General features: G+C 45.0%; 1 protein-coding gene and 1 long non-coding RNA gene across 4 annotated transcripts; one reads left to right on the forward strand and one right to left on the reverse strand.

Moving 5' to 3' along the window:
- On the reverse strand, positions 1-24362 carry CD59 (CD59 molecule). 3 transcript variants are annotated; one of them, XM_005216374.5, is made up of 4 exons: positions 24330-24362; positions 11340-11421; positions 7275-7373; positions 1-1032 (listed from the first exon to the last, which is right to left on the reverse strand). In XM_005216374.5, the coding sequence occupies exons 2-4, from the start codon at positions 11401-11403 to the stop codon at positions 830-832; spliced, it is 366 nt and encodes a 121-aa protein (XP_005216431.1). In that variant the 5' UTR covers positions 11404-11421; positions 24330-24362; the 3' UTR covers positions 1-829. The 3 variants fall into 3 exon arrangements, with proteins under 3 accessions (XP_005216431.1, XP_059730589.1, NP_001032523.1); XM_059874606.1 differs by having other exon boundaries at positions 23854-24362; NM_001037446.2 differs by lacking the exon at positions 24330-24362 and adding an exon at positions 22282-22331 and having other exon boundaries at positions 803-1032.
- Positions 22947-25397, forward strand: LOC101907545 (uncharacterized). Its single transcript, XR_009490696.1, has 3 exons — positions 22947-23596; positions 23699-24569; positions 25119-25397. It is a non-coding gene; the product is annotated as an uncharacterized lncRNA (long non-coding RNA).
- Positions 25398-26943: the final 1546 nt, after the last annotated feature.

The raw sequence follows: 26943 nt of genomic DNA on the forward strand, positions 1-26943 counted from the left end.
TAACATGGAATATTCAAATGTTTAGTTTTTAACTGTGTGTGACAAAGCCAAGACAGCCTACCATGTCAACAGAAAAGGTAGGGAGTGGAAGGGATAGTTTTAACACACTGTTCATTTATGCTACTGAGTTTTTCTAGCAAAAGACAACAAAGCCAATACAAAATTTGAGAGACAGAGGAAAACAGATTTGAGCCACTGGTACCTCTTCGAAGACAAACCTTGTGTTTCCATGCCCTGCCATCTGGAAAGCTTACCTCCTTCCCAGGCAACTGAGAATACAAGTCATTCCCACTACTCTTCTTTAAGAATTTCATTGTCCCTCACTGACAGCCCACATATGAAAGATGCATCATGCCTCCCTGGCAATACAGGGGCCATGAAAGGCGAGCATAAAGCATTCCTTGTGAGAGAGACTGCTGAAAAGGAGCCCCCTGCCCCAGCTACCCCAAAAAAGTACTGATCACACTAATTACATCCCAGGAACCAGAGGGAAACGTCTGAGGATTGCAGAGCAGCTCCTCAAGCTGTCCCTGCAAAGCTGACCCCACAAAGTGCAGAGTAAGAACCATGTCATCTCACTCAAATTACACGCGGTTCACTCTTAACTTTTTTCAACTCAAACAGGTCTTCTCTGCCAAGAGGACTGGTCTTCAGAGTCTTTCTGAGTTCCTCTATTATTCAAGTTGCTCAAGCTAGTTTTAGTCTCTCCCAACAGGGAAAGACTAAACAGGATCCAGTTGGAAAATAAAAAGCCTTTGGAACACAGCATCACACGAAGGAAGGAATAGATAGAAACAGGATATTCAGGAGAAGCCCTCCTGGCATAGATTTAGCGATAAAAGTGGCAGACTGCCTCCAGCAGCAGGGTGAGCAGCAGCAGTATCTTCTCGGATACGCTCCTCCCGCCACTTTTGTTACACAGGTTCTTCTGGCAGCAGTCATAGTGGAGCTCCTTCTCCCCTAAGGCTTTTGCAATGAACTCAAAACTGCATTCTTCGTACTTCCAACACTGGTGGTAAAATTTTAGCGGCACTGTGGGGAAACACATGCATAGAAGGGTAAGCAATCAAGCAGGTAAAGCTCTATACCTGTCTTTGAATTCTCATATCTGGCTAAAAAGATGCAGGATCCAGCTCTGAATGGAACTTCTCCATGAAACCAGAGTCTCAGCAGAGCCAGTACAGTGGTGTGTGCATAGCAGGCAACAGGTGATCATACTAATGTTCAAGATTTACCAAGATTTTTAAATGCATGCCTGATTTGGCAATCCCACTTCTAGGATTTACTCTCTGAATGAAAAAGGGTTAAGATACATGCTCAAGAATGGTCACTGCACTACTATCTGTAGCAGCAAGAAACTAAAAGACAGTCTGTTAATAAAAAAAAGCATCTGAATAAATTATGGTAGCGGTTCCACACAACAAAGCTCCATGCAGATAAGGTATGTCATAGGACTGTGTGTTGACATGGGGAGTTTTGGTTTCTTTAAAAAAAAAAAAAATGCAGAAAAAATAGATAAATTGGACTTCATCAAAATTAAAAACTTTAGTGCTTCAAATAGTTAAAGAACACTTTAAAAAATTAAAAAGACAAAACCCACAAAAGGAAGAAAATGTTTACAAATCACACATCTGAGAAGAATGAAATACAACTGAATAATAAAAAGACAACCCAATTAAAAAATGGGCAAAGGAATATACATACTTCAAAGATATACAAATGACCAATAAGTGCATGAAAAGACGCTCAATATCATTAGTCATTAAGAAAATACAAATCAAAACCACAATGAATATCAATTCATATCAACTAGGGTGGCTGTAATCAAGAAATTGGAAAATAATTTGTGTCATGGAATATTAGAACCCTCATATATTGCTTGTGGAAAGGTAAAATGGTGCAGATATCTCGGAAAAGTCTAGTATTTCCTCAAAAGGTTAAAAATAGTTTCCATATGACCTAGTAATTCTACTTCTAGGTAAATACATCACCCAAGAGAACTGAAAACTATGTTCACACAAAAGCTTATAGACCAATGTTCATAGCAGCATTATTCAAAACAGCTAAAAGGTGGAAACAAACCCAGATGTCCATTAACTGATGAACGGATAAACAAAATGTGGTATATCCACCTCATGGAATATTATTTGGCCATAAAAAGGAATAAGGTACTGTGATATATCCAATAACATGGGCGAATCTTAAGAACCTCATGCTCAGTGATAGGAGCCAGTCGCAGAGGACCACATTTTATGTTTCAGTTAATATCCAGAACAAGCAAATCCATGGAGCTAGAAAGTAGACTAGTAGCTGCCAGGGTGTGTGGGGAGGAGAAATGGACAGTGACTGCTAATAGGTATGGGGCTTCCTTTTGGGACCACAACAGTGTTGTGAAATTAGATAGTGGTGACAGTCATACAGACTTGTGAATATACTAAAGACCACTGACTTATATACTTTAAAATGAACTTTGGAACTGAGATATGTGAATCACATCTCAAGAGAAAAAAGCCTAGATGCAGAGCAATATGTAGAATGTGGTCCACTTCTATAAAGCATATGTGTGGGGCTAAATACATTAATTTTCTCTGGAAGGATTCCCAAGGAATTTAACAGTGTTACCTTCACAGACTACTATCTTCCATTTATCTATTTGTTATATGTGGATTGAGATTTAAAATAAAGTCACTGGATGAATTTATTTCCAAAATATTTTAACTTCCTTTAAAAATCATTAGACTATTCAGTAACACAGGAAAAACTTTCCAAAAGAATATGCAGTTGTGGTGCTAATTTTTGCACAACAAAGGAAAATAAAGGCCAAAAGTATATATGCCAAGTATCTTCTAGTGGCATATGTAATTAAATAAACTATGTTAAGTGAAGAAAAAAAAGTGTTGAGAGAGAAGAATTATGTTAGATTTTCCTCTTCAAAAATTACATTATGTGCTAGATGCTAGGGACACACAGATATATCAATAGAAGGCTGGTGCTTGCCCTGGTATCATTTTCTTTTCTTCTGCGTTGGAAAGATAAAAAATACAGATGCCTATTTTTTTTACGTAAGCCTTGTAAGTAATTTATCCAACTGCACTCACAGCTCAGAGCAAAAACCCCTAAATTAATAACTGCAGCATAACTGTTCTGTACTCCCCTTCAGAGATGAGGTGCTGGCCTGGATTTTAATGAAGTTTGGTCAAGTGGAGGCCAGAACAAGTGTTCCAGTGACTCTGCTTATTTGGATCATAAGCATTTAAGAGGCTGCTTCTAACACTGTGCTAAAAATACTGTTGAATAGGACAAGTTACTGCCTTACATAATAATAATCAGACACTGGAACCAGGAAGGCATTAAAGCCACCAGAATGCTAATCTGGGAAGCCTAACAGCTTGAGGAGGGCAGATTAATTTTGTCATAATTATTAATAAATTAGTCATTTATTAATAACTGCTACCGATTAATCACGTACTACCTGTCCTGCAGTGAGCCAAGCATTTTACTTGAATGATCTTATCTGCATAACAACCTTACAAGAGAGAGCTTCTCACCAAAGCCACTATCAGAATGACCCGAGTAAAAGTGGATTACATCAGTCATTGGAATGTTGAAGTTCTCTCTCTGAGCACAGCCTCTCTACCCTTTTTTGAAGATTTGGTTCAAGTCTGCTTTTACCAAGCAATAGCCCCCAATTGCCTTAGGGACCCTTAAGTATGTCCCTTATCTGAAAGGCCATTTCAGCAATGACTGCTTGACACTGTCATCAGAGGCTCTGCCAGACTCCAAGTACATGGTTTATACTTCCAGGACCTAGCCAGGATGCCAGTAAACAGTGGCTGAATTAATACCTATCTGTCTCTCTTCTAGACGGCATCTGCATAGCACTATCATATACATTTCTCCTCTAACTGCCCTACTGACCTTGGGAGATAAGTATTCCCATTTCACAGTCTGAGGGTGAAATGTGGTTAAATAATTTCTAATGTACGCTTGGCCTTTGACTCATGTTTATGACAATATGCACTCTGTGTCTCTCAAGCTGATGTCAGAGCTGGAGGGGGATTTAGATGCTCTGTTAGTATCTGCCTAACTGTAAGGTCTGAGTATCTATATTTCAAGAACTTCTGCTACCACATGTCTAGCTGAAATTTTGGGACATATGTTCATGAGAAGAAGAAAATTATTACTTAAGATTCACATCATCCTTAAAAAAAATTGTATTTTAGAGTTTTAGATTCACAGCAAAATTGAGCAGAGTTCCTATATAGCCCCAATACCCCCAGCCACAACCCTAAACAACCTCCCTCACTATTAACATCTCCAACACCTCCATTTGTTGCAACTGATGTCATCATGATCACCCAAAGTCCATAAATTACATTTAGGTTCACTCTGGGTGTTGTACATTCTCTGGGGTTTGACAAAACATACGACATGTATCCATCACTATAGTATACTGGTTGCCCTAAAAATCCTGTGCTCCACCTATTTATCCTCTCTCCTCCCCACTTAACCCCTGGCAGTCACTGTCCTTTTTATGATCTCCTTAGTTTGCCTTTTCTGAAATATGTCGTTGGAATGATAACTGTACTTAGCCTTCCCAAAGTGACTTCTTTCAGTCAGAAATATGCAGTTTGCTTCATGTCTTGTCATGGATTGATACCTCATTTCTTTTTAGTCCATTCTCTGGACATACCACCATTTACTTATCCATTCACCAAGTTTGGGCAATTACGAATAAAGCTGCTGTAAACATCCATGTGCAGGTTTTTGTATGGACCTAAGTTTTTAACTCATTTGGGTAATGAAGTCAAGGAATGCAATTGTTGAATCTATGGTGAGGGTACGTTTCGTTTTTTAAGGAACTGCCAAATGGTCTGTACCAATTTACATTCCCAGCAGCAGTGAATGAGAGCTCTGGGAGCTCCATGCCCTCACTGGTATCTGGTGTGGTCGGTGATTTACATCCTGGCGCTTCTAACAGACGTGCCTCACTGTTTACATTAACTGTTTTTAAAAGTGTAACAGTTCATTAGAAGATGAGTAAATTCTGGGGATCTAATGTACAGCATGGTGACTATAGTTAATAATGTGCTTAGCTGCTCAGTCTTGTCCCACTCTTTGCGACCCATGGACTGTAGCCCGCCAGGCTCCTCTGCCCATGGGATTCTCCAGGCAAGAATACAGGAGTGGGTTGCCATGCCCTCCTCCAAGGGATCTTCACAACCCAGGGACTGAACCCAGGTCTCCCATATTGCAGGCAGACTCTTTACCATCTGAGCCACCAGGGAAGCCCATGAATACTAAAGTGGGTAGCCCATTCCTTCTCCAGGGGACCTTCCCGACCCAGGAATCAAACTGGGGTCTCCTGCATTGCAGGCGGATTCTTTACCAGGGAGTTAATAATACTAGATTGTCTATTCAAAACTTGCTTAAGAGAATAGATCTTAAGTGTTCTCATCATACACAAAAAGGTAATAATGGGAGGGGGTGAATGTATTAATTAGATTGTGGTAATCATTTCATACTTTAAATATATACAGTTTTTATTTGTCAATTATACTTCAATAATGTTGGAAAACAATTAAAATGAAAGGTTAACCATTTAGGTAGGAAACAATAGGATTAGAGAGCTGGAAAAAAGATTTCAATTTCACTCTACTTCCCTCATCCCTTCTCTCCACCTCTACCATCCAACATACCCATTTCGTCAATAAAAAAACACAGGCAGGAAGAACTTACTGCTGGCAGGACAGAGATCTGAGCTCAAAGCTTCTAACTGCTAATCTAATACTTACTCTACACATAATACTGCCTTTATTATCTCATTGGGAAATTATACTTTTTGTTGTGGGGGTCCAAGAGACAGATGATCAGGGTTAAGAAGTAGGTCTCTGTGTTTGCAGATAACTGGTGCTCAAATATTTGTGGAGTGAATGGCTGTTCTCTCTGGGGGCCTCACTGTGCTTTCTACATTAGCTATGAATCAACATGGTCTTCCAGGTGAGGCAGAGGAACTGGCTCCCTAAAGAAACAAGGACCTCACAAGCAAGCCTTGGAATTAGAGCTGCATTCCAGGAACTAGTACCAAAATCAAGAGATACTCCTATTATTTACACAGGAGAATTCTAATTCATCCTGACTTACTCACGGATTTTTCCTTTTTGGGGGAATGAATCTCCCCCTTCTTTCTATCAGGTTTTTCTGAGCTTGTGGGTCTTCCAAAACTTTTCTGAGTTTACCTGATGTGCTCAGCATTCTTTGAAGGATGCTGGGAAGAATCTGCATAGAGAGTGTGAGTGAACGAACTTGAAGGGTGTTTTTATTTTTATCTCTTAAGAGATGGAAGTTGGGGGGTTTACCTTGTACACTCACTAAGCAGACCCTGAAACAGCCGCTCCTCACTTCACAGTATCTTTTCTACATGTCAATTCAATCCAGAACCACACCCAGCGAGAGTAGAGGGTATGATGTGGTTGGTTTCTTGCCTCTGCCTACCATTTCCTAAATTCTGCTTCAATAGGATTTATGGAGGAGGCAATTCCATAGTCTAACCAATTTGCAAAATGCAGATTTGACAGAACTTGTCAACGCAGGCCATTCCCCATCCCAAGCCCGTGAGTGCCTTGCTCTCTGAGGCCACTGAGCCTCGGTACCTGCTTTGCCTTTCTTTGGAACACCCTTCCCTGCTTAGTCCTCCTACTTCTATTTGTCTACTGAGCTCAGCTTGAGTCCCCTTAGGACTCTGCATATATTAAATTCCCCCCAGAATGATACACAAGTATAAGTAAATAAAGACATCTGTGACAGCTACACAAGCCTCTCACAATTTTCATTGTCTCCTTTCTTCATCTTTGTATCTCGAGCTCCTAGCTCAGGCTCTAGCACACGGCAGGCTCTCAAAAGTTTAGGAGGCAGCCAGTGTAGGTGTTATGAGAACAAGTGTTGGAATTGGATAGATTTCCATGTTCAAATCCTGAGCTGGTTTCCTTGACCTTAGCATGTTGCTTAATCTGAATCTCAGTCTCCTTGTTTACCAAATGGGAATAAAACATTAACCCAAGTGGTAGATGGAAAGCATTAAATTAAAAAAAAAAATGGAAAAACAAAACAAAAACAAATGGAAAATGTTTAGTGTCATATGCAACTGGTGCTATTAAATGGTAGCTATTACTTATTGAATACAAGTCTAACAAAAAAGAAGGTGGCACGGATTTTTCCCCAGGCTCTCTTCAACCCATTACACTCGGGCAGAGAGGGGAGGGGGAGGCTCTTACCAGCCTTAACGAAGAGACAAGCATCTTGATTATGTGAACAATTGACGATTGAAGTGCAGTTAACTTGGTTAATACAGCTGTAGCACTGCAGGCTGTGACCTAGAACCAGGAAGAATGACCGTCAGGACCTGGTAGATAAGCAGTGCAGAAGCAAGCCCACCATCTCCAGTAGTGCGGGTCAGAGGTCAGCAACCCACAGTGGGATGCCTTCCCACACAAACCTGCAGCAGACACATTTTTTGAAGTTCAGACTACAGTTCCAGCAGTGGTTTTACCGGACTCTGTGGTATGTGCAAAGGTAATGTCCAGGTTTCAAAACCCATTTAATTGTGCAACTGAGAAGCTTTCTCCTACTTTCAACCAAAAGTGATTAATCTGCAATGTTAATAACAGGTTGAAAGGAACCCATCAAAAGGATAAACAGAATTCCATAAAAACTTCTGAAGAACAATTATGCTCTGACATCACATTCTCATGGACTGATCATCGGTATTTGGTAGTACCTATCTGATCTGATCTGTGTGAAAAGACATGTTCCAAGATGAAATACGTTAAATCTATTACAAATCAGTATCAACACATGAACATTCGCAACTCATTTGATAGGGAACACTAATTTTTGAATCAGAGTAAGCAAAATGTTATTCTCCCAGAAAGAATTCCACTTTTATTAGTAGGGCTGTATCATAAAAAATTGTACTCAATTATTAATTTTTGAATCAATTAAAAACTTACAGAAACTTGTTTTCTCTCTTATTTATACAAAAGCCTACAAAATACCCTTGGTTTTTGTCTCTTGGCCTGCAAAGCCTAAAATATTTACTACCTGGCCCTCTACAGAACAAGTCTGATGGCCTCCGGGATAAGGCATCCTCAGTGTGGCTGTTCTCTGCTGAGGGACTAGCCCATCACCAAAGCAAACACAGCCAAGGGACAGGCAGCAGCCGTGTATCTTAAACTCACAGGGGTGAGCAGGCATTGCATAGCGACACTGAACATAAGGGCTGGTTCGTATCAGAAGCAAATGCCTCTGGTTCCCCAATTTGAAAAATGACTACCACTCCCATTCCGGTCTTAGGATTCCTCTTTGGTGGCTACACTTCAAGTTTCACTGAATTATTTTCCCTTTGTTTTATGTCCCTTTGTGACAGGACAAAGATGAGTCATATTCCACATTTGCCATGTAATCAGTATTTGGCAGTACCCATATGTATGAGAAGACATTTTCAAAGATGAAATATGTAAAGTGTCACAGAAGAATGGCATGGTGAAACCAAGACCAAAATGTGGGTTTTAGCACCCCAGAGCTGACTTTTAGTCCTAAGGCTGTAGCCTGGGTTTATCACCAGGGAGAAGAATTTTCAGAAGGCCAGAAGAAAGTGGCTCCTCACTTTCTGAGCACAGTCAGGAGTGATGCTATGCTATGCTAAGTCACTTCAGTCGTGTCCGACTCTGTGTGATCCCAGAGATGGCAGCACACCAGGCTCCCCCGTCCCTGGGATTCTCCAGGCAAGAACACTGGAGTGGGTTGCCATTTCCTTCTCCAATGCATGAAAGTGAAAAGTGAAATCGAAGTGGCTCAGTCGTGTCCGACTCCTAGCGACCCCATGGACTGCAGCCCACCAGGCTCCTCCATCCATGGGATTTTCCAGGCAAGTGTACTGGAGTGGGGTGCCATTGCCTTCTCCTAGTCAGGAGTGAAGCTCTCTATAAACATCTTAAATGACCATGTCTGTCTTCACAGGTGTGAAATCCCAACTAGCAGAGGACCCTCTGATTTGTGAAGGTTCCAGGTTAAACTTTGAAATATCAGCCCCCCAAACCCCCTCCTCCTCCATTTTGTTTGCAAATGATAAGACAGATGTCTGGAGAGGAGGAGTGACCCCATCAAGAACACTCAGAGCACTGCATGCAGCAGAGATGACGCCAGCCCCTGGGTCCGGGGCCGGGCTCTGCTGGCCCCCTCTGCCTCTTCTCTGCCAGGCTCAGTGCTTGCCACGCCTGCGTGAGAGGGGAGTCACCGTGAGAAGGGACAAAGATGCCAATTTTCAACAATCTTTCCTTGCCCCAGAAGTGTGTCCACCTGGTAAGAGGAAAGAGTTTAGAGGGAGAGGATACTCTTGCCTGGCTATCTGAGAGGGCCATTTGGAAAGGCTGCCCATGGGAGTACAGTTTCTCCTGGCTACAGCCAGAGTTCATTTGGCTTCTTGACAAACCTTCGGACAGAGGAAAGAGAGCTCACCTTTGGAACTTCTGTGAGGCAGAAATATTCACAGCTAACACTGTGTTCAAATATTTAAACTTTCAGTCTTCAGAGAACTGCTGTTAAGAGGCAGGCTTAAGGACTGCCATCCCCATTAAACTAAGATGTTAACTAACTTGTCAAAAGGCAGACAGCCCTTAAGAGGAGAGCTGGGACTTACACCTACACGGTCAGTTCTGAAGCCCATGCTTGGTTTATTTACCATGATGTTCTTCTAACCATCCTGAGTGAAAAAGAGAAGAAACCAACCATAATCATGGAGAAAACCAGGCCAGGGGCAAGCAATAAGTCAGAGGATGGTTGTTTGATATTCCAGCCACTTAACCAGGGTGAAGTGGATATTCTTCACACTCCAACTCCCTCGGGAAGGACCTAAGTGCCCCCAAGACCTGTCACAGAATGGCTAATGGCACCAAACCCAAGCTCCATAAACAAATGTAGACTGTTGGAAAGAGGGTGTGACCAGGTTATTCTTTTAAGACTTTTTTGATGTGGATCATTTTTAAAGTCTTTATTGAATCCGTTACAATACTGCTGCTGTTTTATGCTTTGGTTTTTTGGCTATGAGGCAAGTGGAATCTTAACTTCCCAACAGGGATTGAATCTACACCGCCTGTATTGGAAGGCGAAGTCTTAACCACTGGACCACCAGGGAGGTCCCCCAAGCTATTCTTATTACAGAAAATTCACTGGGTAGAACTGTGACAATAATGTATGTTGTAACACAGTGACTATATTACGCACCACCTTGGCTAAGATCAACAGTGGGGAGGAGGGCGGGGAGGTCATGACTTCTGCTCCAACGTGACCTTGGGCTAACTTCTTTGCTTCAGTTTCCTCAACTGTAAAACGGGCCTAACAGCACTGAGCCCTCAGGGGATGGCTAAGGATTAAATGAGATAGGGTCTGGTACATAGTAAGTGTTCACTGTATGGAAGCTGCTAACGCTGTAAGCTCTGACATGCTCCAACACACAGATGACTCTGTACTGTTCACTACACGGCTACTTTCTTTTCCGTCTCCTATCCCTGCTCCTCAAAAAAAAAAAAAAGTAATAATTTTTTTGTTGTAACATGACAGAGGCAGAAAATGACCTCTGATTTTTATAATGAAGCAAAGTAAACACAGGTGTTCCTACTGTTAGAGGTAATGAGTATCTCCAGGAGTGGGGAAGGGGTAGGCTGGCGAAGGAAATAGGTGCAGACACTTTGATGAAAGGCTTATTTGGGTTTGAACTGTGCCTGCAGCGCTTCAGTGCGATATTTTATAAACCATTTCTTTAGGCCTCAGTCTTGTCATCTGGAAAGTGGCAATAAACAGCCCCTGCTCCATAGGATGGATATGAGGATTAAATAAGTAGATAGTGTTAAGATGCTGAGAACAGTGATTGGCTCATGAATGCTGTGGGCAGCAGCTACTGCTGCTATAACCACAGTACCCTCGGCCACAGCAGTGTCACATGGGAGCGCCCGGGGTGGCCGCTGAGCTCAGCACTCTGGGTCGGCAGCCCTGGCTGCTGGCAGTGCGAGGGGTGAAACTTAAGAGGCTGTGTGTAATCTCTTCCCCACAAAAGCAGCTCTGTCACCCAGGATGAACTGTAACTCAGGAAGGGGCTTCGCCGAGGGCAGGGCTGTAACATAGGAAGGAGCAGTCATATCACCCTGGACCTGTAACACTGATGGCGAAAGAACCGAAGCCTGGCCCGGGTCTGGGGCACCAGCTTGGTCATCCTGAAGCCTAAGAAAAAGTTAGGGTGGAAGCAACCTACATGACCCAGATCCAAGTCCCTCTGGACCACTCACCGAGTTGGCAGAGGACAGCCAGGAACAGGAGCCCAAGCACGATGTACCCTCCTTTGCTTGCCATTGCGACCAGCTACAGAACCTGGGAGGAAGGAACACAAAGCATTGTCACAAACCAACAGGTGATTGCCGGAAACACAGGAAGTAGAGAGCAGACGGAGAAAACAGGGAACCTCAGTGCCAGGGGCCCTGAACCAAGTGTGTTCTTTGTGGGGGCAGTCCTCGGCCCCTCCGCAGTCGAAGACCTCAGCTTGCTGAAGAAATGCTGTCAGGCCTGGTGGGAGAGGTGGCTGCAGGGAGACATAGCACACAGGGCCCACCCCAGCCCTCACCCACAGTAGCCGTGCACCTTTGCAGGAACTCAGTCCCTCTGAGCCTCAGTGTTCATGACTGAGCAGTGGGACAGCACTGTCTCCTCCATCAGGGGCACTGACTCCAATGGTAAAATGTACAGAATACCCAAGGCAGCGCCTGCAATTTGAGCTCTGCAGGCCCCACCTCCAGCTGCTGGCTGAGCTGAGCCCAGCAAGCATCACTTTTCCAGGCCATGCCACTAAGTGCATCACACCAAAGGGGTGACTCTGGGGGACACCAGCAGGCATTCAGTGGCAGAACATGGGGCAAAGGCTTAGTGCACTGAAGCTCTGGCTCCCCACCTTGCTAAGTGTGATGGGGACACCTCCTCCTTTACTCTGAAAAGTAAGGGCAGGTTCCAGGTAACTCTGCTGTCTGGTCCCTATTCCGTTAATGCTTAGAGGTGTGGCAGTGAGCATCAGGGGAGAAGAGGGGAGGGTTGAAATGCCTCAAATCCTCCTTTCACTTGAGAAGGAAGCCAAGCCACAGGGCGGTTTTTAACTTAGCCCAAGTCCCAACCATAAGCAACAGATCTAAGGAGTCTCCCGACCCCATCCCGACTTCCCTGAGCAACAGGGAGGTGATTTCTGCCCCAAACCAGGGTGGCTCCACATTCTACTCTCCTAAGCCCCACAGGCCAGGACCTCTGTCTGGCAAACAGATAGGGTTCTTGGTGGGTGAGCCCTGCCCCACCCCACCCCACCCAGCCCTCCTCTGAGTTGGAGGTGGGTGGTGGGGAGGATGGGACCAGGAAGGGTGTTGCCTAAAGAAGATGATATTGAGGAAGCTCACGCCCAGGAGACAGAAAGGTCATATTCTGATGAATGGGGAAGCAGGAAGAAAATCTAACTGGGCCTGGCCTTTCTTTAAGGCTGAATCACCCTCCTTTCCCTCTGGGGTCTTCAAAACCTACCATAGCCTATATGCCCACTCCCACCAGGCTGACCCTCCCCGGGGGGCAGCTGCCCAACACCCCAGTGCAGGGAGGATCTAAGGCTGCCCAAGGCTAGTGGTCATAAGCTCAGACCCGGACATACTAAAGCCCAGCTCTCCCACAGCTACCGAGCCTCATTGTCTCATCTGTACGTGGGTTCTTCCCCACATGGGGAGATGTAAGATAAAACCAGATAACTATGTGCTTGACACAGTCACAGGAAAGTGGTGGCTATTGCCACTTCCTGCCTCACTCTGCACACACACACACACACACACACACACACACACCCGCCCCCCACCACCACCACTACTGTAACAGGAGAGAAAGGGGCAGGGCACAACTTTTGAAAGAATGACATAGCCCAAGGACACAACATAAACTGATTAGAATCAAATGGGACCAAGATGGCAGACAAGACTAGACCTCGATCCTCAACCAGCAAGTGAAACAACACACCCAGAGGTGCCATGTCAGTGCCAGCTCAGTTCAGTCGCTCAGTCGTGTCCAACTCTTTGCGACCCCATGGACTGCAGCACACCAGGCTTCCCTGTCCATCACCAACTCCCAGAGCTTACTCAAGCTCATGTCCATCAAGTTGGTGATGCCATCCAACCATCTCATCCTCTGTCGTCTCCTCCTCCTGCCTTCAATCTGTCCCAGCATCAGGGTCTTTTCAAATGAGTCAGTTCTTCGCATCAGGTGGCCAAAGTACTGAATTTTCAGCTTCAGCATCAGTCCTTCCAATGAATATTCTGGACTGATTTCCTTTAGGATGGACTGGTTGGATCTCCTTGCAGTCCAAGTGTGGTAGGAAAGGAGACCCCTTCCAGGGCCCAAAACTGGGCTCTTGTCTAACACTCGGAAATGAACTGTCCGAGGAAACACATGTGCTGACAGAGCAAGAGATTTTATTGGGAAAGGGCGCCCAGGAGAACTGCTCTGTCACATGGCTTGCAGTCTCGGGTTTTATGGTGATGGAATCAGTTCCCGGGTTGTCCTTAGCCAATCATTCTGACTCAGAGTCCTTCCTGGTGGTGCATGCCTTGTTCAGCCAAGATGGATGCCAGAGAGGATTCTGGGAGGTGGTTGGACAGGTGGTCTCTCCTTTTGACCTTTCCCGAACTCTTCTGGTTGGTGGAGGCTTACTAGTTCCCTGTTCCTTACCAGGACCTCCTGTCGTAAAACAACTCATGCAAATGGTTACTGTGGTGCCTGGCCAGGGTGGGTGGTTTCAATCAGTGTGCTTCTCCTAACACAAGGGACTCTCAAGAGTCTTCTCCAACACCACAGTTCAAAAGCATCAATTCTTCGGCACTCATCTTTCTTCACAGTCCAACTCTCACATCCATACATGACCACTGGAAAAACCATAGCCTTGACTAGACGGACCTTTGTTGGCAAAGTAATATCTCTGCTTTTGAATATGCTATCTAGGTTGGTCATAACTTTCCTTCCAAGGAGTAAGCGTCTTTTAATTTCATGGCTGCAGTCACCACCTGCAGTGATTTTGGAGCCCCCAAAAATAAAGTCTGACACTGTTTCCCCATCTATTTGTCACGGAGTAATGGGACTGGATGCCATGATCTTCGTTTTCTGAATGCTGAGCTTTAAGCCAACTTCTTCACTCTCCTCTTTCACTTTCATCAACAGGCTCTTTGGTTCTTCTTCACCTTCTGCCATAAGAGTGGTGTCATCTGCATATCTGAAGTTATTGATATTTCTCTCGGCAATCTTGATTCCAGCTTGTGCTTCAACCAGCCCAGCGTTTCTCATGATGTGCTCTGCATATAAGTTAAATAAGCAGGGTGATAATATACAGCCTTGACGTACTCCTTTTCCTATTTGGAACCAGTCTGTTGTTCCATGTCCAGTTCTAACTGTTGCTTCCTGACCTGCATATAGGTTTCTCAAGAGGCAGGTCAGGTGGTCTGGTATTCCCATCTCTTTCAGAATTTTTCAAAGTTTATTGTGATCCACACAAAGGCTTTGGCATAGTCAGTGAAGCAGAAATAAATGTTTTTCTGGAACTCTCTTGCCTTTTCAATGATCCAGGGTATATTGGCAATTTTGAAGTGGTCAAACAGGAGATGGCAAGAGTGAACATTGACATTTTAGGAATCAAGGAACTAAAATGGACTGGAATGGGTGAATTTAACTCAGATGACCATTATCTACTACTATGGGCAAGAATCCCTTAGAAGAAATGGAGTAGCCATCATAGTCAACAAAAGAGTTCAAAATGTAGTACTTGGATGCAGTCTCAAAAATGACAGAATGATCTCTGTTTGTTTTCAAGGCAAACCATTCAAGATCACAGTAATCCGACTCTATGCCCTGACCAGTAATGCTGAAGAAGCTAAAGTAGAATGGTTCTATGAAGACCTACAAGACCTTCTAAAATTAACACCCTAAAAAGATATCCTTTTCATTATAGAGGACTGGAATGCAAACGAACAAAGTCAAGAGATACCTGGACTAACAGACAAATTTGGCCTTGGAGTACAAAAGGAAGCAGGTCAAAGGCTAATAGAGTTTTGCCAAGAGAATGCATTGGTCATAGCAAACACCCTCTTCCAACAACACAAGAGAAGCTCTACACATGAACATCACCAGATGGTCAATACCAAAATCAGATTGATTATATTCTTTGCAGCCAATGATGGAGAAGCTCTATACAGTCAGCATAAACAAGACCGGGAGCCGACTGTGGCTCAGATCATGAACTCCTTATTGCCAAATTCAGACTTAAATTGAAGAAAGTAGGGAAAAACACCAGAGCACTCTGGTATGACCTAAATCAAATCCCTTACGTTTATACAGTGGAAGTGAGAAATAGATTCAAGGGATTAGATCTGATAGAGTGCCTGAAGAACTATGGAAGGAGGTTCATAACATTTACAAGGCACTGTTCAAAGATCAGGGAGTGGGCAGTGGCCCAAATCCTGGAAATCTCCACCCCGTCCCCAAAATGGTTGGAATAATCCTCCCACTCATTAGCATATGAAATTACTCAGCCTATAAAAACTAACCATCCCAAATTTCGGGGAACACTCACCCTCTGCGATAGCCCACATTGTGTCTGCAGAGTGTGTTTCTCTCAGAATCTGAATAAATCTACTTCTTACCTATCATTTTGTCTCACTGAATTCTTTCTGCAATAAGACATCAAGAACCTGAGCCTCGTTAGGTCCTGAAACCATGTACCATGGGTTTTGGCTGGGTTTGAGTCCCAGCACATGAGTTCAAGTCCCAATCTGTGGTAAACGGATTCACAACCACACCCAGACTTTCTGCCCTAAGTCATACAGGCATGTCCATACCTCCTGGCCTCTCCAGGGAGTTCCCCTCTTGTTCCCTGAACCTGAGAGATGGGAGGCACCCTAACAGATCAGGCTCTCTATGTGCTATGCTATGCTATGCTAAGTCACTTCAGTCATGTCCGACTCTCTGCGACCCCATAGACAGCAGCCCACCAGGCTCCCCCGTCCTTGGGATTCTCCAGGCAAGAACCCTGGAGTGGGTTGCCATTTCCTTCTCCAATGCATGAAAGTGAAAAGGGAAAGTGAAGTGGCTCAGTCGTGTCCGACTCTTAGCGACCCCATGGATTGCAGCCTAACAGGCTCCTCCGTCCATGGGATTTTCCAAGCAAGAGTACTAGAGTGGGGTGCCATTGCCTTCTCCTTAACAAATCAGGAAGAGGTCCCAGCCCCTCTGGCTGGCACCCAACGCCCCTGCAATGCTTTCTGCCTGGAGCCAGATGAGTCAAGTGAACAAATGATAAGTGTTCCCCTATCCCTGGACCTCAGTCAGTGACCCAGGCCCAGCACACCCCAGCTCCCAGCCTGGTTCCTTACACGCAAGGGCGTTTGGGTAGAAAGGATAACTTAACACACTCACACAAGCCTGGGGCTGGGAACAAGTGCTGCAAGAGAACAGGAGAGAAAGGCATCCATCAGAGGTTCCCAAAAGGGAGGCAGGGAGTGTCAGACTCTTCCTAAAAGTTCTGCAATAGCTGCTTCCTCAGGCAGCCCCACCAGAGGAGGAGGGAGGAGGTCACAACCTCTAGGAGACTTCCTTCCAAATGGTCCTTGGCATGAATAGCACCATCAAAACAAATAAACAGGGTGTGGTGCAGAGAACCCACCCTTGATGAAAGGGCTGGAAAAGAGTCGGACATGAACTGAACTGAACTGAACTGAAGAAAGGCTTATCTCTTAAGAAAAGCAGCAGAAACTGCACAGTGAACTGGTTCAGGGTCAGGCTTTCTCATTGACCGGTGAACAAAGCCTTGGATACTTCTGGCTCTGCCACTTCTTGCTGTGTGTTACTCAACCTCTAGGCCTCCCCTCTGCATCCAGGACACACGGGGATAAGCACACACACTGCACAGCACGGTGCCTGGCCGAAGGAGAGGCCAGGAGGTGTGGACATGCCTGTTTGACTTAGGGCAGGAAGTCTGGGTGTGGTTGTGAATCCATTTACCACAGATTGGGACTTGAACTCATGTGCTGGGACTCAAACCCAGCCAAAACCCATGGTATGTGGTTTTAGGACCTAACAAAGCTCAAGTTCTTGATGTCTCATTGCAGAAAGAATTCAGTGAGAGACAAAGTGATAGGTAAGAAGTAGATTTATTCAGATTCTGAGAGAAGCACACTCTGCAGACACAGACAGAGTGTGGGCCGTCACAGAGGGCACAGAGTCATGGGAAGTCATGAGGTTCCCAGAAAAAGAAGCTGGGCAGGGAAGGGGCATTGGGCTGAGAAGAGTGGAGAGGGTAGACAGAAGGTAGCATCAGGTCAGAAAGCTGGACAAACACTCTGGGCTTGGATGAGCAGAGGAGATTGCAGGCCCCAAGCCTAAGGCAGCCCGCAACCATATGGGTTGGATGGGGACTGTCAACAAGATTGAGCTTTAAGTCCACAGGACTGGCTGGGAGTCACAGTGGATGTTTCCATGACTTGGATGCAAGAGGGCAAAGACAGCAGAGAAAGGAAGTGGTCAGTGGGCAGATGCTAACATTGTAGTATTGTTAGGGGAAGAACACTGATTGAAATCGCCCACCCTAGCCAGGCACCATAGTAACCACTTGCATGAGTTGTTTTACGGCAGGAGATTCTGATAAGGAATACGGAACTAATAAGCCACCACCAACCCGAAGAGTTCCGGAAAGGTCGAAAGGAGACACCGCGTGTCCATCCACTTCTGGGAATCCCTCTCGCTAGCATCCATCTTGGCTGAGCATGCACCACCAGGAAAGACTCTGAATTAGAGTGACTGGCCAAAGACTACCCGGAAACTAATCCCATCACCCGACATTGCGAGCCACGCGGCAGAGCTGTTCTCCTGGGTTCCCTTACCCTAATGCTCTCCACCCGGGTGCCCTTTCCCAATAAAATCTCTTGCTTTGTCAGCACATGTGTCTCCTAGGACAATTCATTTCCGAGTGTTAGACAAGAACCCAGTTTTGGGCCCTGGAAGGGGTCCGCCTTCCTGCAACAGTATTTGAATCAGAAGTCCAGGTCTTCATTGTTGTTGTTTAGTAGCTAAGTCCTGTCTGTCTTTTTTGCGACCCTATGGACTCTAGCCTGCCAGGCATCTCTGTCCATGGGATTTCCCAGGCAAGAATACTGGAGTGGGTTGCCATTTCCTTCTGGGAATTGAACCTGCATCTCCTGTACTGCAGGTAGATTCTTTACCACTGAGCCACCAGAAAAGACAAAATAGCTGATTGTCTTAAAGCTATTTTATAAATGCCCCTAAAATGCTGACAATAGTTAACACTAAGCAGGATTATTTATGATTTCTTATTTCTTTTCCTGACCCTCTACTCTTTGCCATACTTCCCCAAATATTCTATAAAGAGACAAGCATTGGTTTTATAATCAGAAATAGGAAAATCCACACATTAAAAAAATTTCCTTTTTAGTAGTCATCAATCACTTATCTCGGAGAAGGCTATGGCACCCCACTCCAGTACTCTTGCCTGGAAAATCCCATGGACGGAGGAGCCTGGTGGGCTGCAGTCCGTGGGGTCGCTAAGAGTCGGACACGACTGAGCGACTTCAGTTTCACTTTTCACTTTCATGCATTGGAGAAGGAAATGGCAACCCACTCCAGTGTTCTTGCCTGGAGAATCCCAGAGATGGGAAGCCTGGTGGGCTGCTGTCTATGGGGTCGCACAGAGTCGGACACGACTGAAGCGACTTAGCAGCAGCAGCAGCAGTCACCTATCTTCTGGCAAATCTGTTTCAGCATTAAGAAAGAGAACTGAACCTCAAGGCTTAAAAATCTTCCCCCTAGTAAGTGTAGATCATATGGTAGGTGAACCAACAGAGCTACCGTGACTTTTCCAACACACCCAACCAAACACTTAGATGCAAGAAGCATGCAGAAGACCTCATCATGCCTTTCTCAACATTTTAAGACTCATTTAAGCAATGGATTTAATTATTAGAAAGAACCTAAAGTCATTCTGAAAAGGGTCCACAGGATAGGATGGGTGAGCTTACTGGAAGACACCATTTTGCAGTGGTAGAACACATTTGGTGCCGATCTTAGGAAATGTGGACATTTTTCTGGGTGGCTCTGAAGTTGACTCTAAAAGGGAATTGCTTCAGGGACAAGTCAAATAGGCTTTTCACTAGAAGAATAAGTAACAGTCAAGGATATATAAGCATTGTTTCAAACAGTAAGAATTTGGTAACACACATGTCCAACAAGATGATGAGTAAATTATGGTCCAATTCCATGGTGGGGAACTATACAGCCATGAAAAGTAATAGACATGAAAGGCTATTCACAAGGTATTAAGAAAAAAAAAAGCCAGTTTAGCTATAATTTTATTACTTTTTCTTTAAAATACACACATACATACACACACCTTTAAAAAAAAGCTTGGGACATCAACTTTTCCAAACATTTTGGGACATGTGATGAACAGCACGGCAGAATTATGAGCAGCTTATTTATACTTAAATATGTTTTCTTAACAATGAATATTTTTCAGAAAGAGCTCTCAACAAAGAAAATATTTTAATGTACTTCTGTGTCATTTAACTTGCAGCTTAAATTTTTATTTTTCTAACATTCTACCTGATTATTAAAAATACATAACAGCTTTCAAAATTTGCTACATTGAAGTAAAAAGTATTTCCTATATATATGGTCTCCTAGGAATAAAAATAGTTATTTTAGTCACACCCTATATTTGGGGGGGTGAAAAATGAGGCTTTCAGGATTTTCTAGTAGTTCTGAAAGAGAGACCCATATTCTAATCCCACTTTGCTGTCAATTTATATAACCTTAAAGCAGTCAACTCCTTTACTTCAGTTTCTAATTCGTGACGTGATATTGCTTTTATAGAATAATGAAATCTAAGACTTGAGGGTTTTAAAGCTCAATATGGGCTAAAATGTTAATGGCACTTAAAGGAACAAGCAGATAAATGCACACACAATCCTGGGGTTACTCCGTGCTGGCCTCAGACCTCGCCTGGAAATAATATTTTTACAATTAGGTGCCAGATTTCTTAATTTCTTCCAGTTTATCAGGACATCAAAATAAACAGCTGTAAAAGCCAGGAGAAATGGGTGGGAGAAATCAGGGCTGTTCTGTTTGGAAAAGTATGGTCAGAGACAGTAAGCATCTTCAAACACGGTAAGGGCCACCAAGGAAGAGAGGGACAGGTTATTCCATGTAATTTCCAAAGACAGCATTAGGATCAATTGGGAGGCATTCTGGGCTTCCTAAGAGAAACTGCTCGCTATCACCCCACTTCCTCCTCCCTCCCTGCCATGTGCCAGGCACTCAACAAAGTGTCAGCACAGATGGAAATCAATTTCCTTGGTGAAATATGAAAAACTCCCCATCACTTAGAAATGTTCACATGAAAAGAACACTGATCAGAGATGTTGCAGAAAAGATGCCAGCAAAAGCAGCAAAGGGTTAAAACTAGAGCTTCTCATTCTACAATAAAAACCAACCCAATCATGATTTATTCATTTCCATCCACCTGAGATGTCAAGGGAAGCTAACAGTAGCAAGGCGATTTACAAATACAGGCATCCCTAACCGAGTTCCTAAAGATGTTTTGGGTAGCCAGTTTATGGACAGTACAAGCCTATATTCCATTATTTTACAGAGGAAAACAAAGACACGCAGCTGTCCATCCAAAAACCCCAGCCAGCACCCTCAAATATTTATCTACCTATTTAAACAATCCAAATAAATTTGAACATAAAACATTTAACCCGCCAATGACCCAACAAACTTAAGGAATTCATTGTGGGTATATTTACTCTACAAAGTAAGTTCGGTCCTGACACTTACCCCCCAGTCATCTCCACAGTGACCATTTATGAGCCCATGTAAGCTGAGCAGCTAGACACTGGGGTGCAGTGATTGCTAAACCAGGTAAAGCCCCATCTCAAGAACCTTACAGTCTAGTGGAGGTGGATACCAACTAACACTAGAGACTAGGTAGAAAATAAAATAGGGTACCAGTCCTGGTTCTCTAGCTTCAGTGGGCATCAGACTCATCTGGAGGGCTGTTAAAACAGATTGCTGGGCCTTGCCCCAAGAAGTTCTGATTCTGGAGGTCTTGGGGGGTGCCCAGGAATTAGTATTTCTATTCAGAGACTACACAGACAACTGAAGAAAGAGTGAGAAGGACTTTGCCTACCCATGGGGATTTTGAGGACAGAGCACAGGGGTCACAGCTGAGGCATACATGTGACCTCCAGAAGTGAAGAATGGTCCTCAGCCGACTCTCAGCCAGGAAGTGGCACCTCAGTCCACCAATCACAAGGACTGTGACATGCCAACAGCCTGAATGATCAAGGGGACAGCTTCTCTCACACAGTGCCCTCAGAAAGGAACCCAGCCCTGCTGACACCTTGACTTGAACCCAGGGAGGCCCAGGTCAGACTTCTGACAGATGGAATTGTAAGACTAATACATTTGTGTTGTGTTAAGCCACCAGCTTTGTGGCAGTTTGTTTCCACAGTAATAGAAAATGAATACACCAACCTCAGAACTGGTACGTGGCATAACCGCGTTTAAACCCAGGCCTGACTTCTTAACCACAGTTAAACTCTCTGGCGGGGAAACGTCTTGTGAATTCAGCTTCTGAAATAAATTGGTTGAACAGAGGCCACCAGAGAAGAGACTATATGAGGGCAATACTGCCACAAGATTCACAGACTCCCAGGGGCACACTTAGTGTTCCTAGGAGCCTGGAGCCTTGGAGGCTGATGATCTTTAAGGCTAAAAGGTACTTTAAAAAATCAAACCCAATGTTCCTATTTTACGGAAATTAATGGAGGCCCTGGGAGATGAAAGTACCTGTCCCAAGGCAACAGGTTAGTTGCAAAGCCACACTGCGTGGATCTTGCTTCTATTTATCAAGGGCCGGTGGTGACGTAGTGGTAAAGAATCCACTTGGCCAATGTGGGCGACGCAAGAGATGTGGGTTCAATCCCTGGGGTGGGAAGATCCCCTGAGGCAGAAAATGGCAACCCGCTCCAGGGTTCTGGGCTGGAAAAATCCATGGACAGAGGAGCCTGGTGGTTTGAAGTCTGTGAGGAAGTCAAGAGTCAGACACATCTGAACACAGCACAGTAGCTCACAAGTAGCTCAAAGTAACACTACCTGGAGGCTAGTAGTGTTGGGGGCTTGGGGCTTTGCCTCTTTATCACCTCGGACACATACAGCCAAGCAAGCTGAGTCACCTACACAGAGATCACTCAGCTCAGAGAAGTAATTACATCAGCAAGTAGAGACAGACAGAAAGCCACCATCATAATGAACAGCCCCTCCCAGCTACTCTTGAGCTCCCACTGCCAGAGACAATCATCTCAGAACTCTCTAAACCCACAAATTTGCTGCTTCCTCAAAAGGAAGGGCCAGTCCTGTGATTTGTTCCAGGAACAAATCTCTAGTTCTTTAAAGAGGGCCCTCATTAGAGGGCCGCCTCACAGCCCTGCCCTTTAAGGTAGTACATGTAAGAGCCAGCTATGAAGGTATTTCACAAAAAATATGGGGCATAAGTAATAACACATCCTGTTTTGGAAAGCCTCAAGCACCTCTGGGCTAGGTTTTGTTTACGGCAGTCTGGTTGGCCCAGAATTTTTAAGGCATTTCTTTTCAAGAACTTGTACCTGCAGCTCTCAAAGCTGAATTCCACTAGACACCTGCTTGCCTCACTCTAATATCCATTTTTATTTGGATTTTATTTTACAAGCTACTCAGCATAGTGGGGTGTTTTCCTTACAGTTCCCTGTTTGAAAACACAGAAGCCATAGTTTCATACATTTGGTCCACAGTCAGGCAATTCCTTTGATCAACATTCTGAACTGTGTGTGCCTTCCCTGGAGAACTGGGAATAAGCTACCCTCAGCGAGGAACATGGGGATATGAACTATTAACAGCCACATTTGTTCTCCACTTATCAGGTGCTACAAATTATCTCATTTAGTTCTTACTACACCCTGGTGGCGCTACTGGTAAAGAATCCACCTGCCAATGCAGGAGACCTAAGAGACTCGGGCTCGATCCTTGGGTCAGAAGATCCCCTGGAGTAGGAAATGGCAACCCACTCCTGTATTCTTGCATGGAGAATTCCATGGACAGAGGAGCCTGGAGGGCTGCAGTCCATGGGGTCGCAGAGTCGGACACGACTGAGCAACTAAACACAACACAGAGTTACTGCAGTTGAGAGTGGTAGGCAGGTCTCCGCTGGGGCCCCCTGGTATCTTTTAAAAGTTGGCCAAGAAGAGGATTTTTAAAAGAATCAGCTGGCCACAGCAAGAGGCACTTTCAAAGTGGACATAAGGCATTACAAGAAGGAAAAAAAGGAAAGCACTGGTCAAAAGCAAAACCGGAGGAAGCCTCCTGCCCCACAGTCTTCACAAGGTGCCAACAGGCCACTCTGCAATTTCAAAGAAGTCACCCAACTACTGCCAGGGTGAGTAACCAATCCCATCTCTTCTTCGTGTGGGTAGCGGGCTAAAGGGGAGAACTCACATGCGTCAGAGGAGAAATACAACGTTACTTGGTACATTTCCAGGATCCATGGAGAAAATCACTACTTAACGTCTCCTTAAAAGTCAGCCGTCAGACTCCAAGAAGGGTGCGGCCCAGGCCGGCCCAAGAAAACCAACATCGTACTTGAAATGTCTAAGTTACGACCCCACCTTGCTTTTTAAAATTCAAAATTCAGACCTCCAGGGTAAGAGAAGAATTTCCAGACACTCAGGGATGTGGTTATAACCTCCTTTCAAGGTGCGATCTGATTTGCCTAAATTGCAAGAGCTTCTTTTCAGAATCGAGGTTCGGAAGGTATTCCCGGGGCGGGTGGCGGCGGAATACAGGGTGGGTGGGTGGCGAGGGCGCGCGGAACAGGGAATGCGTCAGCTCCCTTCTCGTTGCAAACAAAAGAAGCTGGGAAGCTTAAAGGCGCGCCGGGAACCCCCGGCGCCGGGATGCTGCGGGACGCGGGCGGAGGGAAGGACGCGGGCAGAGATAAAGGCGCCGCAGCTCGCCGTCCCCCAGCGCGGAGGCCGGCGTGGGGTAAGCGCGCCAGCTCTGACCCTCCAAACCCCTCAGTCCCGCGGCCCAGTTGCTAGAGCAGCGGCTCAAGTGTCTCAGCGCCGGGCTGGGAGCGCGGCTCCGCGAGCCTCCCGACACTCCAACCTTACCTAAAAGCCCCACGCCTCCGCTTCAGCGCCACTGAACCTACGACGACAGCCCAGCCCTTCTTTATCGCCTGGGCTGGGAGGGAGGCGAGCCCCGCCCTCGCCCGCCGGCCCCGCCCCCTCCCCGCCGAGCCCCGCCCGCCGCCGAGCTCTGCGCGCCGCAGTGGCCAGGCCAAGGTCACACCGCTGAGCGCAAGCGCGAGGTCCAGGCCACGGTGCAGAAAGACTCATGACCAGGATTAGGTGAAGTTCTTTATGTTAAAAAGCTGAAAACGTAAAGTTTATGATGCCCTTCCTCCTTTCGATTTGTTATTTAAAAAAAAAAAATTCCAGGACTTAGGAATTTTCTTTTGTTTACAAAAAAATATAAAAATGTTTTTCAAAATGTTTGCGTGCCCATGCCAAACTCCCATTGGCCAGGCTGCTCTCGGCTCTCGGGCTCTGGTAACCCACAAAGACCCTTCAGCCACAGCCACATCTGGTGCCTTGTGTCTTGTTTGGAAGTGAGATGAAATTTTTGTGGATTTTTTTTGCGGGGACGGAGGGGCGGGGGACGGAGAGCTGCGCAGGGCTTGGTCCACCACACAGCTTGTGGAATCTTAGTTACGGGACAAGAGATGGAACTGGACTCCTGGCAGTGAAAGCATAGAGTCCTAACCACTGGCTCCCAGGGGGATTCCCTTTTGTGATCTTAAGAGCATGTATTAGCCAGTCTGGGACCAGTATCACCATTTAGAATGTTATTTTTATGTGAAGATAATAATATGAAGTTTCCATTTATCACTTTGTCAGCATCCACTCCGGAACCGGCTTAATGAGAGCCCTGCAAAGGAGAGCTGGGAAAGCAGGCCAGAAGTACATTCTTTTTCCAAGAGATTGACCTCTGCTGAGATGAAGTTCAAGGAGGGGAAATTGTATGATAACTCATCATGACATGTACCTTCTACCATGATCCTCTGATGGCTTTGGGGTGTCATGGAATGAATTTCATGTGGTGGTGCCTTAATCTTGTGGTGGTGCCTTTTTCTCTATACAAACTGGAGTCTCAAATCAGGATTTACTTTGATATTACAGTGGTGGTGGTGGTGTAGTCACTAAGTCGTGTCTGACTCTCGCGACCCCATGGACTGCGACCCCACTAGGTTCCTCTGTCCATGGGGATTTTCCAGGCAAGAACACTAGAGTGGGTTGCCATTTCCTTCTCCAGGGGATCTTCCTGACCCAGGGATCAAACCTGGGTTTTCTGCACTGCAGGCAGATTCTTCACTGACTTAGCTACCAGGGAAGCCCTGATATTACAGTGTGCTTAAATCAGCTAGTATGTGTATTTCCTATGATAGTTTGTTTACAGAGCTCTTTCACATTCATTTTCTGTGCATCCTATAAGCTCTCTTCCATTACCTGCTCTAATGTGGTGTTGCCAGTGTTGGCCTAAGAACCATGGCTGTATGTTTTCCCTGGGAGACTACAGTGCACCCTCTTTGTACAGTTGGCCCTCCATATCCACAGGTTTGGCATCAGTGGGTTCAGCTACTGAAACTGCAGTTGTCAAGGGATGACTGTATTATAAATACATCATTTTTTGTAAGGGAGAGAAGGAAATGGCAACCCACTCCAGTACTCTTGCCTAGAAAATCCCATGGACGGGGGACCCTGGTAGGCTAAGGATGGGGTCGAAAAGAGTTGGATAAAACTGAGCAACTTCACTTTCACTTTTTATAAGGGACTTGAGCATCCACTGATTTTGGTATCTGTGGAGGTTCTGGAACCAATCTCTTGCAGATACTGAGGGTTGATTGTATATATGTTTACAAGTCAACTTGCAAATCTTTTTTCTCCATCACTCCTTGGATCTTCATATTCATATATAATTACTGGACATCTTCATCTATATGTCCCACAGACATCTGAACTCAAAATGTGTTCAAATCTTAACTCCTCTCCAATGTTCCACTGCTTTTCCTGCAATTTTTTTTTTCATGAAGTCCTACACCTGGAAACAAGTTCAGTTTCTTCTACTCCCACACATGCAGTCACCAACTCCTGCCTATTTTATCATTTAGATACTTCGATTTCATCCTCTCTCCACTCCACTCCCACTGCTACTGCCCTAATTCAAGCCTGTAGATTATCTTATTTTGTTCAGTCGTCGTGTCTGATTCTTTGCGACCCCATGGACTACAGCATATCAGGCTTCCCTGTCCTTAACCATCTCCCAGAGTTTGCTCAAACTCATGTCCATTGAGTCGGTGATGACATCCAACCATCTCATCCTCTGTCATCCCCTTCTCCTCCTGCCTTCAATCTTTCCCAGCATCAGTCTTTTCCAATGAGTCTGCTCTTTTCATCAGGTGGTCAAAGTAGTATCAGTCCTTCCAGTGAATATTCAGGGTTGATTTCAAGATTGATTAGTTTGATCTCCTTGCTGTCCAAGGGACACTCAAGAGTCTTCTCCAGCACTACAGTTCAAAAGCATCAGTTCTTTGGCATTCAGCCTTTTTTATTGTCCAGTTCTCACATCCATACACTGGAAAAACCATAGCTTTGACTAGACGGACCTTTGTCAACAAAGTAATTTCTCTGCTTTTTAATATGCTGTCTAGGTTGGTCATAGCTT

The sequence above is a fragment of the Bos taurus genome, chromosome 15 (genome assembly GCF_002263795.3).
Source record: "Bos taurus isolate L1 Dominette 01449 registration number 42190680 breed Hereford chromosome 15, ARS-UCD2.0, whole genome shotgun sequence".
NCBI lineage: Eukaryota > Metazoa > Chordata > Mammalia > Artiodactyla > Bovidae > Bos > Bos taurus.

What these genes read in the sequence shown, in the direction of transcription:
- CD59 (XM_005216374.5), bottom strand. Translation starts at nt 11,403, where the DNA reads ATGGCAAGCAAAGGAGGGTACATCGTGCTTGGGCTCCTGTTCCTGGCT. An exon ending in GGCTGTCCTCTGCCAACTCG is followed by an intron (nt 7,374 to 11,339) that starts GTGAGTGGTCCA and finishes TCCTGGTTCTAG; the next exon opens with GTCACAGCCTGCAGTGCTAC. An exon ending in TTGTCTCTTCGTTAAGGCTG is followed by an intron (nt 1,033 to 7,274) that starts GTAAGAGCCTCC and finishes GTTTCCCCACAG; the next exon opens with TGCCGCTAAAATTTTACCAC.